The sequence below is a fragment of the Centropristis striata genome, chromosome 13 (genome assembly GCF_030273125.1).
Source record: "Centropristis striata isolate RG_2023a ecotype Rhode Island chromosome 13, C.striata_1.0, whole genome shotgun sequence".
NCBI lineage: Eukaryota > Metazoa > Chordata > Actinopteri > Perciformes > Serranidae > Centropristis > Centropristis striata.
In genome coordinates this window covers 18,341,476-18,356,422 of record NC_081529.1, presented here as the reverse complement: position 1 = coordinate 18,356,422, position 14,947 = coordinate 18,341,476, and the positions used below count along the sequence as shown (strand labels likewise).

The 14,947-nt window shown below is 37.3% G+C and overlaps 1 protein-coding gene across 4 annotated transcripts in view; it reads left to right on the top strand.

The window, feature by feature from the left end:
- fbxl16 (F-box and leucine-rich repeat protein 16) overlaps positions 1-12,909 on the top strand; it is a 35,234-nt gene extending 22,325 nt beyond the window's left edge. For 2 of the 4 annotated variants that reach the window (XM_059347964.1, XM_059347963.1), the window contains 4 exons: positions 1,473-1,738; positions 4,834-4,918; positions 5,375-5,438; positions 7,915-12,909. In XM_059347964.1, the coding sequence (XP_059203947.1) occupies positions 1,473-1,738; positions 4,834-4,918; positions 5,375-5,438; positions 7,915-8,063 (564 nt within the window). In that variant the 3' untranslated portion in view covers positions 8,064-12,909. The remainder of the gene's footprint in view (positions 1-1,472; positions 1,739-4,833; positions 4,919-5,374; positions 5,439-7,914) is intronic. The other 2 variants (XR_009395464.1, XR_009395463.1) reach the window with 2 other exon arrangements.
- The last annotated feature ends 2,038 nt before the right edge of the window (positions 12,910-14,947 follow it).

Here is a 14,947-nt window from a genome sequence, read left to right as displayed (position 1 = left end):
CGATCCATGACACAAAGATCCCTCTCTCCGGAGAAAAAACATGTGTGGGAAATCCTTTCAGAATAAGTCAGGCGTCCCACCGGGGAATCTCCCCCTGTCAGGTGTCAAGAAGCGGTCCGCAACTCCACATGTATCGGAGGAAGCATGTGCTCAGTTCAGGGCCCTCCCCAGACCGACAGAGACGAGGTAGCGCCCAGGATCAAGATAGATAGGACAAACTGGGTGATAAAAAAAAATGGGTTACAAAAATCGTGGGATAAAAATATATATTAAAAAAAAAAAAAAGAATAAGTCAGGCGTTATGCATATTTGATCCCGTATGTGATGTGTAATTGGGACAACAAGTTAAGTGTGGCTTATAAACTGATGCGTAAAAATGATTTTGGCAGGCATTACGCACTGGCTGCTCTAACGGTTCTGAATAAAATTAACAACGGTGGAGTTTAGAATGAGCGTGTGTTGAGGGACCCTTCTGGTGCAGGTCTCTGATCCGGCTGCGTTAACAGCCACAGTGACACCTTGTTGCTGATCCCAGAGCTGAGGCACCAAAAAGCTAATTTTTCCTGCCTCCACCCCGGAGATCACCACGTCCACCTCGAGCGCAGTGGCAGTAAATTGATTTGCCATTAATTTGTCAATAATCAGCGGGCATGCCGGCAATTTATAGTCATCTGTATATTAATTTTCGGGAGGAGGCGGGCGTGGTTGGTGGCTCGTGCATGTGCGCTCAGTTCCACGCTGGTTGGGATGTATCAAGGAAAGGTGCACTGAACCTGGTGTAAGCACAGTTTGATACATGTGGAGGTGAGTTTGCGTACGTAATTTTCTAGTTTTCGGAGTACGCCATCTTTCAGTATGAAAGCTACGCACTCTTTGATACATGAGGCCCCTGGTGTTTTGCTAAATTCATTGTGCGATGGCTATAATGATGAATTCAGTCTTTTCTGGGCCAGCAAGAATATATATGAAAACTTAAATTAAAACCTTCAATATATATTCTTAGATTTTTAATATATATCTGAAGTTTCAATATATATATATATATATATATATATATATATATACATTCTGATCTTAATGATAATGTGTGGTGTTCATCTGGTTTAATTAAAGACAGAAATTAAATGAAATGAAACATGTAAGGGACCAAGTTAACTGAAAACACAAATAATGTTAAGTTTCTGATTTTTGTATATTATCTATTTAATATGTGTCCATTAAAATTAATGGATTTATTTTGAGATTGTGAGAAACAAAATGTGGCAGCAGCTGGTTTAAAAATAAAAAACAGATGGTGGCACAGTGTATTTAAAGGTCAGAGGGCAAAAATACCCTTGCAGAAGTAGATTTTTGCACATAGCGCCCTGTGATGGGCTCATCCTTCATAATAATAAACTGCCCCTGGTTGTTATCAATCTGCTTTTATTCATTTACATAATCAAATAAACTAAAAGGGCCTTTTCCACCCGCAGGGCTACACCACCCACACTCTGCGGCTCCACTCCTGCTGGGAGATCACCAATCACGGAGTGGTCAACATGGTGCACAGCCTCCCCAACCTGACCGCCCTCAGCCTCTCCGGCTGCTCCAAGATCACCGACGACGGCGTGGAGCTGGTCGCCGAGAACCTGCGTAAGCTCCGCAGCCTGGACCTGTCCTGGTGCCCTCGGATCACCGACATGGCTCTGGAGTACATCGCCTGCGACCTGCACAAACTGGAAGAGCTGGTGCTGGACAGGTCAGTGTGTCTGTCTCATCTCATGGTCGTCTCTGATATGTGCCGAGAGGTTTAGAGTTCTAAAGTCAAGTCAAGTAGATAATAAATACTCAAATACTGTGTGTGTGTGTGTGTGTGTGTGTGTGTGTGTGTTTGTGTGTGTGTGTTTGTGTGTGTGTGTGTATGTGTGTATACTGCCCTACAAAGCCTAACGGCAGTAACAAAGCAAAGGGTAAAACTGAGAAAAACTGTGTGTGTTTTAACATTTTTTAACTGGCCAGCCAAATGGGTTATAGGTAGGTAAGTGATATGACACTTCTTTCTACATTTGACCTTTGACCCCAAAAATATAGTTACTAAACTCTGGTTTTGCATTGCTGTGAAAGGTTATAATAGTAATGCAAAAACAGAGAGCAGTAACTACAATGTCGTTGTCTTCTTTCAGCTTCTTTAACAACTCTATTCAAAGATTTGTGTATTAAAGACTTAATATTATAAAGTAATGTTATGTTTTAGTCTCAATATAATTATTTCACTTTTTTACTTAATCACTATCTAGATAATAATTTCTCTTTCAAATAAACGTATAATTTCAATTATTCTTGTCTTCACTATTCAACACAATGAAGAAATACAAGGCTACACTGTATCATAATCAATGGAATTATTGCGGCCTGCTTTTGTTTTGAGTTAGATTTTGGAGTTACTGCAATTGACCAAAATGTCATTATTTCTCTGAAATAAAGCAAAATTGAAATCTAAAACTTTGTCACAAGATAAAACAGACATCAAGGAGTTAATTATTAGTTATAACTGAATTTCTACTAAAAATGTAATTACTGCTGTTAGGCATTGTAGCAAAGAATAGTGTACTGTATCTGGATATACTGGATTGATTAACTGTGGTGCTTATTGTAATGTACAGTAGATACACAGAGGGCCAGTCTGCACAGAGCCTCTTATTGTAGTTCTGCAGATAGAAAGGCAGTGAGGTGTGTTCTCTGTGACTTCTGCTGAGCTCAGTTTAAAACAGTCATCGCTCATCAACTCTATTCGCAGATGTTTCCTTTTTTAGCAACAAGGCTGCAGGCTGGAAATGCAGGGACAGATTGGGCTAAAGTAAATATTTCCAAATGTTGTTGACAAATGTTTTTTTTCAGTTGATTTTACTTTTTGAAGTAGTAACAGCAGCAAGGATTTATTGAAATATCTTTGAAGTATGATGGAAGTAATTCTCATGATTACCTTGATAATCACACTGGTAATAATGACTGATACACTCTGCCACATCTCAAAGTTAAACAGAAGCCAACATTAATTTTGTGCTTGTCTTAATATGACAGAGGGTCGTCATGATACTAGCTGTAGCGGGCTCACTTTTGGGAATATCCTGGAGATACTGGTATCATATGAAACTAGAAGATCTAAGGAATCTATAGGCACCATGTGTCAGGATATTGTGTCGGCAAGTTGTTGAAATAACGCTGCAAAGTTAGGCTTTTTTTATGTTTCATTCAGAAAAATTGAGAGCAGTGAAGCTTAAAATTTTTGAAAGTTTGATAAAATGCTGCAGTTGTTGTCGTCCATACATGTTTGATATCAGTTACATTACATTACATGTCATTTAGCAGACGCTTTTGTCCAAAGCGACTTACAATAAGTGCATTCAACCTGATGGTACTAGACATAGACCATAGGAATCGAGTAAGTAGATAACTTTAAGAGCTAACTGTCATTGCTAAGGAGTGCTATATGTTAAAGAAGAAAAGAAGAGAAAAGAATAAGAATAATTTTTTTTTATATATATATATCTGTTAGGTGACCATGACTTAACCGAGGTATTGTTGGAAGAGATAGGTCTTCAGCCTGCGGCGGAAGATGTACAGGCTGTCTGAGGTCCTGATGTCGGTGGGGAGCTCGTTCCACCATTTGGGAGCCAAGACAGAGAAAAGTCTGGAAGTGGTTTTGAGGCGAGTTGACCCACGCAGGGTGGGAGTCGCCAGCTGTTTGGCTGATGCAGAGCGGAGAGGACGGGCAGGGGTGTAGAGTTTGACAAGGTCCTGGATGTAAGTAGGACCTGAACCGTTAGCAGCAGAGTACGCCAGAGCTAGAGTCTTGAAGCGTATCCGCGCAGCCACCGGTAGCCAGTGGAGAGAGCGGAGGAGGGGTGTTGTGTTGTGTTGTGAAAATTTGGGAAGATTGAAGACCAATCGAGCAGCTGCATTCTGGATGAGTTGTAGAGGTCGGATGGCTTTGGCAGGCAGACCTGCCATGAGGGAGTTGCAGTAGTCCAGGCGTGAGATGACCAGTGCCTGGACCAGGACCTGAGCTGCCTTCTGGGTGAGAAACGGGCGGATTCTCCTGATGTTATGCAGCAAGAATCTGCAAGATCTGGTGGTGGCGGTGATGTTTGTTGAGAGGGACAGTTGGTTGTCAAGAGTTACGCCAAGGTTTTTGGCGGTTTCTGTGGAGGCAACCACTGTGTTCTGGACAGTGATGTGGAAGTCAGTGGTGGGAGAGCCCTTCCCTGGGAGGTAGAGTAGCTCAGTCTTTCCCAGGTTGAGTTTGAGGTGGTGCGAGGACATCCACTGGGAGATGTCGGCCAGACATGCAGAGATACGTGCTGCTGCACGTGTTTCAGACTGAGGAAATGAGAAGATTAGCTGGGTGTCGTCGTCATAGCTATGATAGGAGTAGCAGTTCAGTTCAGTTTGACTGAATACTTTGTTGGTCAGTCTGTGGGTTTGACTCTCATTGTGGAGAAATAAAAAGACTGAAGTGAGATGAACAGACTGAGAATTTTCTCTTACAAAATGCAGTTAAACAGTTAAATTGCGATATATTGTATCGCAATACTCACCATATCACAAAATGCTTAAAATCACAATAATATCGTATCGTGACTCAAGTGTCAGGATCAAATCTTATCTTGGAGCCTCTGATGATTCACACCTCTAAAAGATAAGTGTGTATCCAGAGATGGGAGTGTATTTATAGAATCAGTACATAAATGTTAGTTTATTATAAGAGTGAAAGTTTGTTTCTCATAGCATCCATCAATAAGACCACGTCATTTTTAACTCCGCTATATTGTTGTGTTTGATGTGTACTTTCAGGTGTGTGCGGATCACAGACACTGGGTTGGGATACTTGTCCACCATGTCTTCATTAAGGAGTCTCTACCTGCGCTGGTGCTGTCAGGTAACACAACACACACACACACACACACACACACACACACAAGATTTAAACTGGCATGAGAAGAGTTTATCAATCGTGAAAATCTGACACGGAACAGAACAGATGTTTCAATATTTATCATTGAAAAACAATTTGGCAATGTACAGTATCTAAAACATGAAAGTCCATCAAGTTTAGATGCAATGGCATCTTTGGTGAGGGTATAGAAAACTGAAGCGCCACCTTTTGTAAGACTCACACGTTGTATTTCAGTGACTGGGTTGGGACTGAAAAGGGACAGTGCCTGAGTTTGAGCTTGAGATAATTCGAGAAATCTGTTATTGTTTTAGATATAAATAGCCTCAACTTTAATGCTTTAGTGATTAATCGATATGAACAATTGTTTTTCTTATAGCAATCCTTAATGGTAATGCTCTGTGTGTGTGTGTGTGTGTGTGTGTGTGTGTGTGTGTGCAGGTGCAAGATTTTGGTCTGCAGCATTTGTTTGGAATGAGGAGTCTTCGCCTACTGTCTCTTGCAGGTATGATTTATTGCTCCATCTTTTCAAGGAAAGTGCATTGAAAGTGCATGTTTGAAACATAAAATATTAATCTTTAAAATATTTAACACTGTACTGTTATGCATATCCAACATAACAAGTAAAGACATATTTATTATTTGTACAGATTTTGTGACATTGTGGCCCATAAATGTGCTCTTTTTACAGGGCTCCCTGACACATTTTCAGATTAAGTTTATGAATAATAATAAATGAATATCAAAGTTTAGACTTTTATCCGTCATCACATATATAGACACAATTTATTTATTTTTTTCCAACTTTATCATACTCAAGTCAAGGCCGTGCAAGGCCTTTTATTATTTTGCTATTTGTGTGATGTTGTTGGTTTTTTTTTTTATTTAAATAATTTTATATTATTTAAATTGTATATATTTTATTATATATTATTTAAAAAAATCACAATATTCAAGTCCCAGGTTTGGCCTATTATTTTCCTTTTTTAAAATTATTTTATATTAGTACAGTTTTATTGTATATAATTTAAAATAGTCATCATATTTAAGTCCCAGATCAGACTTGTTATTGCTCTTTTTTATTATTTTATATTAATACAATTTGATATATTTTATATTGTATATTATTTAATATAATAATCTTATTCAAGTCCCAGGGTAGACTTATTATTGCTCTTTTTTCAGTTTTTTTATTTTTTCATTATTGTTTAAAATAATTCATACTTACTGTATTGTATCATATATATTTCTTTTATTAATCAAATATTAGTTTCAGGCCTATTGTTCTTTTTTTCTTTCTTTTTTCTTTTTACTAATTTCTGTCATAGTATACTATTTTAACTAGTCAAGTCAAGTTTATTTATATAGCACATTTCATGCGACAGGCGTAGACTTAATGTGCTTTAATGTCATATATGACCTAAGAAACAAAAATACATAATGAAGGCATACAGTATAAGGTTCGATAACATGAAGTAGGTTATTTTAGATATAAAACATTAATATGAACAAACGTATAATGCAAATGTATTAAAATTAAAAGGATATACAATTTAAATAAAAGGAAAATTAAAAACCTAATTAAATGCTAATGAAAACAAATGTGTATTTAGTCTGCTTGTAACTATTAATTTGAGGGGCCCTCAGTATTGTGTCTATCTTGTAAAAACATTGAGAACCTCTACTTTACACAATTTAGCAGTGAATTATATGTAACCTTACTCTGTGCTGTGTCCTGAAACCTTATAGTGCCATCTAGTGCCCTGATAGAGAAACCCAGGGCCTAGATGACCACACTTGGCCTCGTAAAACAAGTGTCAGCTTTGCACAGAAGAGACCTCAGGATGTAATGATCAGATTTTGTTCGAATAGAGTAAATGAACCCATTTATTCTTTAGCTTACCTTGACGTGACACTGCAAATTAGTGATGGGAATAATTAATCGATGATCGATTAATGGTCGTTAAGAATTTGGTCGATCGTGTTGAATTTTTAATCGATCTGTGTATTTTTTTCATTTTATCTCTGACTGCGTATCAGTATCAATGAACTGAAACACGGCCGAGCTTTCAATTCTGCGGCAATAAGCTAATGAGCTGAGAATTAAGTTGGATAAAGCTACAGTTTGCAAACTGAAAGTTGCAATAACAATTATAAAACACACAGAAATACAAGAGTATTAATTAGAGCAAAACTAGCCTACTGTATCAAACCTTGCTAGCATGAATTACTGAATTTTATTTTATCCAAAACTTGTTTAAACACAAAACACACTTAAATATGCAAGATTACTGTGAAAAATAACCTCATGCCTCTTCGGGGGCTAAAACATAAAACGTTGAACTCCTTGACGTCATCTTTACAGTATCACCTCACTTGAGTTAGTTTTTACTATCGACAGGAAGTCTCTTTTTGTCCTTTCAAAATAAAAGCGCCAAAACAGGCTTTTGCATAGTACTGTATATACATTCATGGAAAAAAATGATTAGACCACGCTTTTTCTTCAGTTTCTTGTTCATTTGCCTGCTACAACTAAAGATACATTTGTTTGGACAAATATAATGATAACAACAAAAATGGCTCATAAGAGTTTAATTTAAGAGCTCATATCTAGCCATTTTCCATGATGGCTCAGCTTTAACTCTTATGAGCTATTTTGTTGTTATCATTATATTCGTCCAAACAAATGTACCTTTAGTTGTAACAGGCATTGAAATGAACAAGAAATTGAAGAAAACAAGGGTAGTCTAATACTTTTTTCCATGACTGTATATCTTTTATTTTGCCCATGTATACATGGTTTTACACATACTGGATTATGTATGAAAACATAGATTAATCGATTAATTGATCGTTATAGATGCTCGAGTTGGCAGGTTTCTTCCAAACGCTTATCCCTACTGCAAATACACTTTTGTCTGGAGAAGTGCCCTTCTTCTTTTCTGTAAGCTGACTGTTGTCCCTCCTGCTGTGCCCCCCAGGCTGCCCCCTGCTGACCACCACCGGTCTGTCCGGCCTCATTCAGCTGCAGGAGCTGGAGGAGCTGGAGCTGACCAATTGCCCTGGAGCCACTGCCGAGCTCTTCAAATATTACTCCCAGCACCTGCCCCACTGCATGGTCATCGAGTAAGACCACTGACCCGCCCCGCTGACTGACCGACCGTCATACTTCTACCTTCCTCCTCCTTACTCGTCCTCACTCTTTTTCTCAAAAATGCTAGCCTAGGAGCCTGAACTGCTCCTACCGTACCACCCCCCCCTTCCTCATCACCTGACCCCCTTCCCCCCACCCATCTTCCTCCTCCACACCCCATTGAGTAGACTGGCCCACAGACGGACAGAGAGGCAGGGAGGCAGGTGATGGTACATGCCAGCCCCAGAGGATGATGGGATGGCCTTTGAGCTCCATTTAGGAAGAAGCCGGAGTGAAGAGCTTGGTGTGACGTCTTGTCTGACAGCAAGTTTCTTTTTACAGGTTTAACAGAAGGTTTTTGTTTACAGGGGAGAGCTTCTCTAAAGACTTGTTGTTTTTTTTAGCTGAATGGATACTGAAGGGACTGACATGCAGCATATCCAGATGCAGAGAAATTAGGAAAAGGGAAATAAAGACTTTTGTGTTTGAGCTTAAGTGGTGGAACTCACACACATGCGCTCATACACTGTAAACACACTCACACACATACTGTATAAGTGAAACAAATGTAAGTCCTCAAGACCATGAGTACTGACGTTTCTATTCCCATCACTCTGTGTAATATAACTGCTGTTATTTTTTTTCTTAGAAGGTATCAAAGGTTTCATTTTCTCTTGTTTAGAGAGACATCATGTGCCAGCTGGACAAACAGGAGTCAGAGAGACGCAGTTCATGAGGTTTAACGACAGGGAAGGAACTTCTCTCTCTCTCTTTTTCTCCCTTTTCCTCTGTGTGTGAAGTGTGTGTGTCATGGACTCACAGGTTCCCGTATTTTTGGGATTACCACCATCTTTTTTTCCCATTTCTGTGTCTTATCAGAAATATACAAAAAAAAGGAGAAAATTTGAAAAACGACAGTTTACATTTTTTTTGTGTTGGAGTTGATTGGCTCATTGTTTCACTTTTTCCCCCTCTCTCTTCTTCTTCATTTTTGTACACATATTATTTAATTTACAGATCTGGAGGATAAGTCGTAAACTGTGAATGTTGTGTTTTTAAAGGGGAAACGTGTCGCTGAGGCAGTTAGTCAAATGGAAAGCAGAGGGTGCACAAAGTATCTGACTTTACTGCCTGAAAGTTTCTGCTGAGGAGGAAATTTTTCTCACATGACTAAAAGAAAATAATCAGGAAGGCGACTATAGGGCTTTAAGTGACAGTGCTGACTTACTTCTGCTCTCAAACTCATAAATAACTTCAGTTTGCAGGGGGAGTTTTAGAAGCGACCTTTCGTTTGGTGAGGAAGTTCCAAATGATCCAAATTGTGGTTTTAGAATGAATCTCCCTTTTCTCTACATCTTTCAAATGCTGATAGAAACTCATGATGTTTAATGTTTGTGTTTCTGAAGCTGCTAAAGCATCGTGTGACCCCCCTCGGCTTAAGTCAAATTACTTCAAACGTAAAAAAGGGAGGCGAGGAGATTTTAGTATTTCATATTAGAGCAGTTCTATTGTGGCAGTTTTTGAAAGATAATTTAGTTTTGGGGAATTTTACAAGTTTTCCTACAAACCCCAGAGACCGAGTGACATATGAACGGCCTTTTTACGTCCTTGAATCATGTTGAGTGTAGCTTAGCTCAATTAGTTAATGTTAATGACATTACATCACAGTTCCTCTCTGTCCTCAGGCTGCTCAAACTACACTAAATGTTTAAACTGCAGCATTTTACAGTCCTCGTTTATATTACAGTGTTCTTAATATAACTGTCAGCTAGTGGTGGAAAAAGTATTCAGATCCTTTACTTAAGTAAAAGTGCTAATACCACACTGTGAATTTACTCCACTACAAGTAAAAGTCCTGCATTCAAAACTTACTGAAGTAAAAGTACAAAAGTATCAGCATCAAAATGTACTTAAAGTATCAAAAGTAAAAGTACATGTTGTGCAGAATGGATACACTCAGATTGTTTTATATGTTCCAAATATATTATTGAATTAATTTTTTGATGCATTTATGTAAGCAGCATTTAATTTGATCAAGGTAGGGCTCATTTGAACTACTTTATATACTGTTATGAGATTTAATTAAAAAAACAACAACAAGTCGAATCAATTTCAATGTATTTATTGTGTTAAATCTCGGCCTAAAAAGTACAATATTTGCCTCTAAATGTAGTTGAGTAGAAGTATAAAGTTACATAAAATGGAACTACTCAAGTACCTCAAAATTGTACTTAAGTACAGTTCTTGAGTAAATGTACTTAGTTACTTTCCACCACTGCTGTAAGCTATATAAAATACAGAACGTAAAACTGAAAAATGCCTTTTAAAAGCAAACCAGCCTTTGAAAGTAGATGCAATCTGTTTGCCTGCACAAATAAGAGTTTGTTTTGGTTGCTTTTCTACCTGTTGACTGTTGTGCTATGTCAACATTTTGCAGCAGCCTTTAAAGATGTACTGCACACTTGAACATGTTCTCTTTAGCTGCAAACTAAATTATATGGCTGCGATAAAACTTGTTGATTATTGTGTTAATATCAAATTAAATAGCCTTTATTGTCATTATATAGTCAACTAAACAACTGCTGCTTGAGGTGCATAGTTAAATCAGTCATAACAACAAAACAAACATTAAAACTTTACATTAGTAAAACATTTAAAAATATGGTAGAAGACTGAGCTAAAACAAGGACAAGGACGTGTGATGTCATAAATAAATATAAAAATAAATAAAGGACCACTGAAAATACAACAAATGTTATAGACGAGGCAGATAGTGTGTCTTGCACATATCAGTTTTATTGCACAGTGGTCATTTATTAATGCAGTTTTTGCATCCTGGTTTAATTTTTGTTTATTTATCCTGTGTGGGCGTTGAGAGTTCTGACAGCCCAGGGAAAGAAGTTGTTTTACATCCTGCTAGTTTTGCACAATTATTTTCAAATTTATAAAAATCTGCATTTAATTGGTTGAAAAGGAAGCTTGCAAGGCCAATGCTGACACAGAGCTGACCCACTGGGACTTTAAATGTCATGAAATTAATATGAAAAATGTTTACGGCCATCTAAGCAACTCTTGTGTCTGACTCGGGGTGAGAAGGCAAAACAGTAACATTTCCCACGAACCAAAGTATTTATTAAACATGGAAATAAGTTATAAAGGAGAAACTAACGACTTTAAGCCAGTAGTCGTCTTTGATCGTCTGATATTAAAGGAGATGGACGAGCCCGACAGCGAGCCGCCGTGCTGCTTTTTGCCTCTTGTGTGTCCTCAGATGTGCTGACTGCCAACTGAAGTGATTGGATCAGTGTCAGCCAGTATTAGGTTGTGCCAAATGCATCTGCAGCAGCACATGAAATGTGCGCGGCTGCCTCCAAGTGATCGCTGACTGCACTGAACGGACTGAGTGTGTATGTACGGACAGGCGGACCATGCATGTTTTTAGTTGGTCTGCGTTGTGTTTCCAGGAGGCTCATTTCAGAGGTTGTTCTGAATCTCTTTGTTGTACATAAGTATATTTATTTATTTATCTATTTATTTAAATTAATTTGTGTCTTATTTACGTGATTTATTTATTGAAGAGACACTCTTCAAATGATTTGTTTTTTTGGAATTGCTTCAAATTTGGGCCTGGATTAACTTAATTGCTGTTTTTTTTTTCTTTTTTTTTCTGACATTTCAGACCCCTAAGTGAAATAATAAACTACTTATTACACATTTAACATACACTCTTTTAGACACCAGTGACCATTAACATCATTAACACTGACTTAAAAGTTTTTAAATCGTCATAATGCGCAAGAATATATTTTCCTCTGTGCAAGTGTGTGTCAACTTTGTATTGCTGTCGGGTCTATCATTAAGAATACGGGGACAAAACAGTGGTGACAAGTTATATTTACTGTCATTGTCCTGAATGTGGAAATACAGAGTATGATATACATAAAAGCATTTGAAGTGTGAGATTGACCTCTGTCATTGCTAAGCAATGTTTACACTGTCTGCTGAGATGACAAAGGACCAGACCTGGAAGAAGAGGATTCTCTGGAAGCTTATTTCTGACTAATGAAATCAAATTAAAACAGTCTGAGCATGATCCAGCAGGCTAGCTTTAGATCTGTGCTCACTAGCTGGAAAAGCTCAAGACTTTATTGGAACTTTATGATGATATCATGATACATATGAAGCTGAGGATGGCGAGCGTGCAGAGATACAGATTTTGTTCTGACTAACTATCCACCAGAGTCATCACATAGAAGAACACTTGTTCCCTCTGCAGAGTAACTTTGCCAAACCTGTAACCAAGAGTTTCACTGTCCTCATTTATGTATTATTAATTGGCTGCATCTGATACATTTCTACTGAAGTCTTTGATCGGGATGCTAGAGACTAAAAGGTCTAATAAGATTATTTTAAATAACTACTACACAAAATGTTTTTTCATTAAGCAATCATTTACTTTGTTTTTGTTTATTTTACAGTGTCAGAACAGCATGCAACATTTTTCATGTGTAAAAATGTAATTAATTTAAATATCAATATTAAAGAGTTGTCAATAATGAATTGATAAGTCACTAATTGGCCCCAGTCCAACACATGTGCTCTCCACAAACAACTCTGCTCCTTTTAATGAGCTTCCAAAGGATTCAAATGTAAGTTAACATATCATGAACTCTCTGCTCCAAACGGCTCACAACAAACCTTTTCTAAGGCGAATAACTCCGTTCACTTCTACTCCTGTCTGCAGTCTTTGGTCTACATCTGTCACCGTTTTGTTACAACCCTTGTACAGCACAACTTTAAGTACAAGTAAGCAGTAAAATAAATACTGACAGTTTACTGATAATGTTGAAATTGGCAGAATGTGTGTGCTCTTTGGGTTTGAGTGTGTTTAGCCAACCTGTGCCTGACTGAGGACCGTATGGACGCTAATGATCAGTGGCTTTACGGCTTTGATGTTCCAGACTATTTCAATACAAAACAGACGCCGACTCATATCAACATCACACAGACACGTCTGTTGACAAGAAGTGTCATAAGCTGATGAAGTCATCAAGTGGTTTGGATTTGTGTTAAGATAAGAACGATTAGATAAGATAGAACTTTATTAATCCCGGAGGAAATTCTGGTTCCAGATTGCTCCTAAGCTTCCAAAACAATTTCAGAAACAATCACAATGTAGGAAAATAATAAGAAATAGAAAAATAATGAACAAAATAGTTAACAATCACAATATATAATGATTGATCCCCCAGCCCGGCTCCCTAAACAAAGTAGGTAACTCACTCAGTCACATACACTGCCTATAAAAGTATTCATACCCCTTGGATGTTTCACCCTTTTGTTGCTTTTACACATGAAATCATGGTCGATATTATTTGGCCTTTTTAAAAAGAATTTGCAAAAAACCCCTCTTTAATATCAAGATGAAAACAGATTTTTACAAAATGGTATTAATTAAAAAAAATATATATAAGGGAAAATAAACGATCCCTTCAATTCCCTTTAAAGTAACTGACCTAATTCAACAGAGTTCCAGCTAGTTGATGCAGCAGTGTCACATTTAGTGAAATGGAGATCAGCTGAGTGCAGTTGATGTGTGTCAAGCAATTATAGTATAAAAACATCAGTGTCTGGGAGGTCCAGTCTCTGGTTCATCACTATTCCTGCTACAATTGCAACATAAAAACAAAAAAACACTCCAAGCAACTCAGAGAAAAGATCATTGAAAAATAGAAGTCAGGAGATGGCTACAATTTTTTTAATGACTTTTGTGACTTACATGGCCAATGTATATATCTGGGGCAAAAGGTTTGCAGTGACCCTGCACATCCTGCTAACTGTACGTGTGCGTATGCACCTTGTAGTCTCTAAGACCTCATTAGGTATAATGGCAACTTCATCATTGAGCCAAAAACCTACCTGCCATGCTTTTAACCGGACTTAAGATTTCTTTTGTCACATTGAATGTGGTAAATTTGAATTAAACACAACCTTTTTCTCAGCACAACTGGATTTTGGCACAGTGCCTCTTTACAAGTCAGGCCACAATATTATGTATTATTATATACACAAAATCAACCTTATTTATATGGTTGAATTTAGTGGTGATCATGTATTTAACACTTTTATTTAAACTCGGAAGGCACTGAGGTTTTCCCTCATTTACAGTGACGACGAGAACATTTACAAACAGTACAGAAATATAAAGTCAATACACAGATAATAGACAAGAAAAAGAAGTAAGTAAAATGCTATTTAAAATGACCAAAGCTGAAAACAGTTGCAGGAAAGTCTGCAGTCAAGCTACAGAATTGAAAAAATAATATGGTATTGAGGCATATTGATCTTCAGTATGAATTGAAGATCATTCCTGGTCACGGGCATTAAAACAAAAGGCTGACTTCCCAATTCCAGTCTGCACACATTGGAACTGTGAAAGTAAATAAATTATTTATTTGTGTCATATGGTGTCCATGATTCCATTCAAAAAGTATTGTTAAGTATCATATAAGACACAGTGATGAGTGTTGTAGGCATCACCAGTAATAACTCTAAGAGCAGAATGATATATGGAGTCCATAGGTCTAAAGTTTGCATAAATCAAACTGCCAAAACCTAGATTACAAAAGACATGGTAACACTTTACAATAACCATCATTTATAGATGGTAAATAGACCATTTACAAATGGTAAACAGATAGTTTATTAATGTTTAATCATCATTTATAAACCGTATATAGGCCATTTAGAATGGTAAATAGAAAATCTATTAATGTTGAAGTATAATTTATAAATGCCAAATAGATGGTATATTAATGTAAGTTGATAGTTACTGTACCATAAACAATTACATTATAATTATTAGTTTATTAATAGTTTTG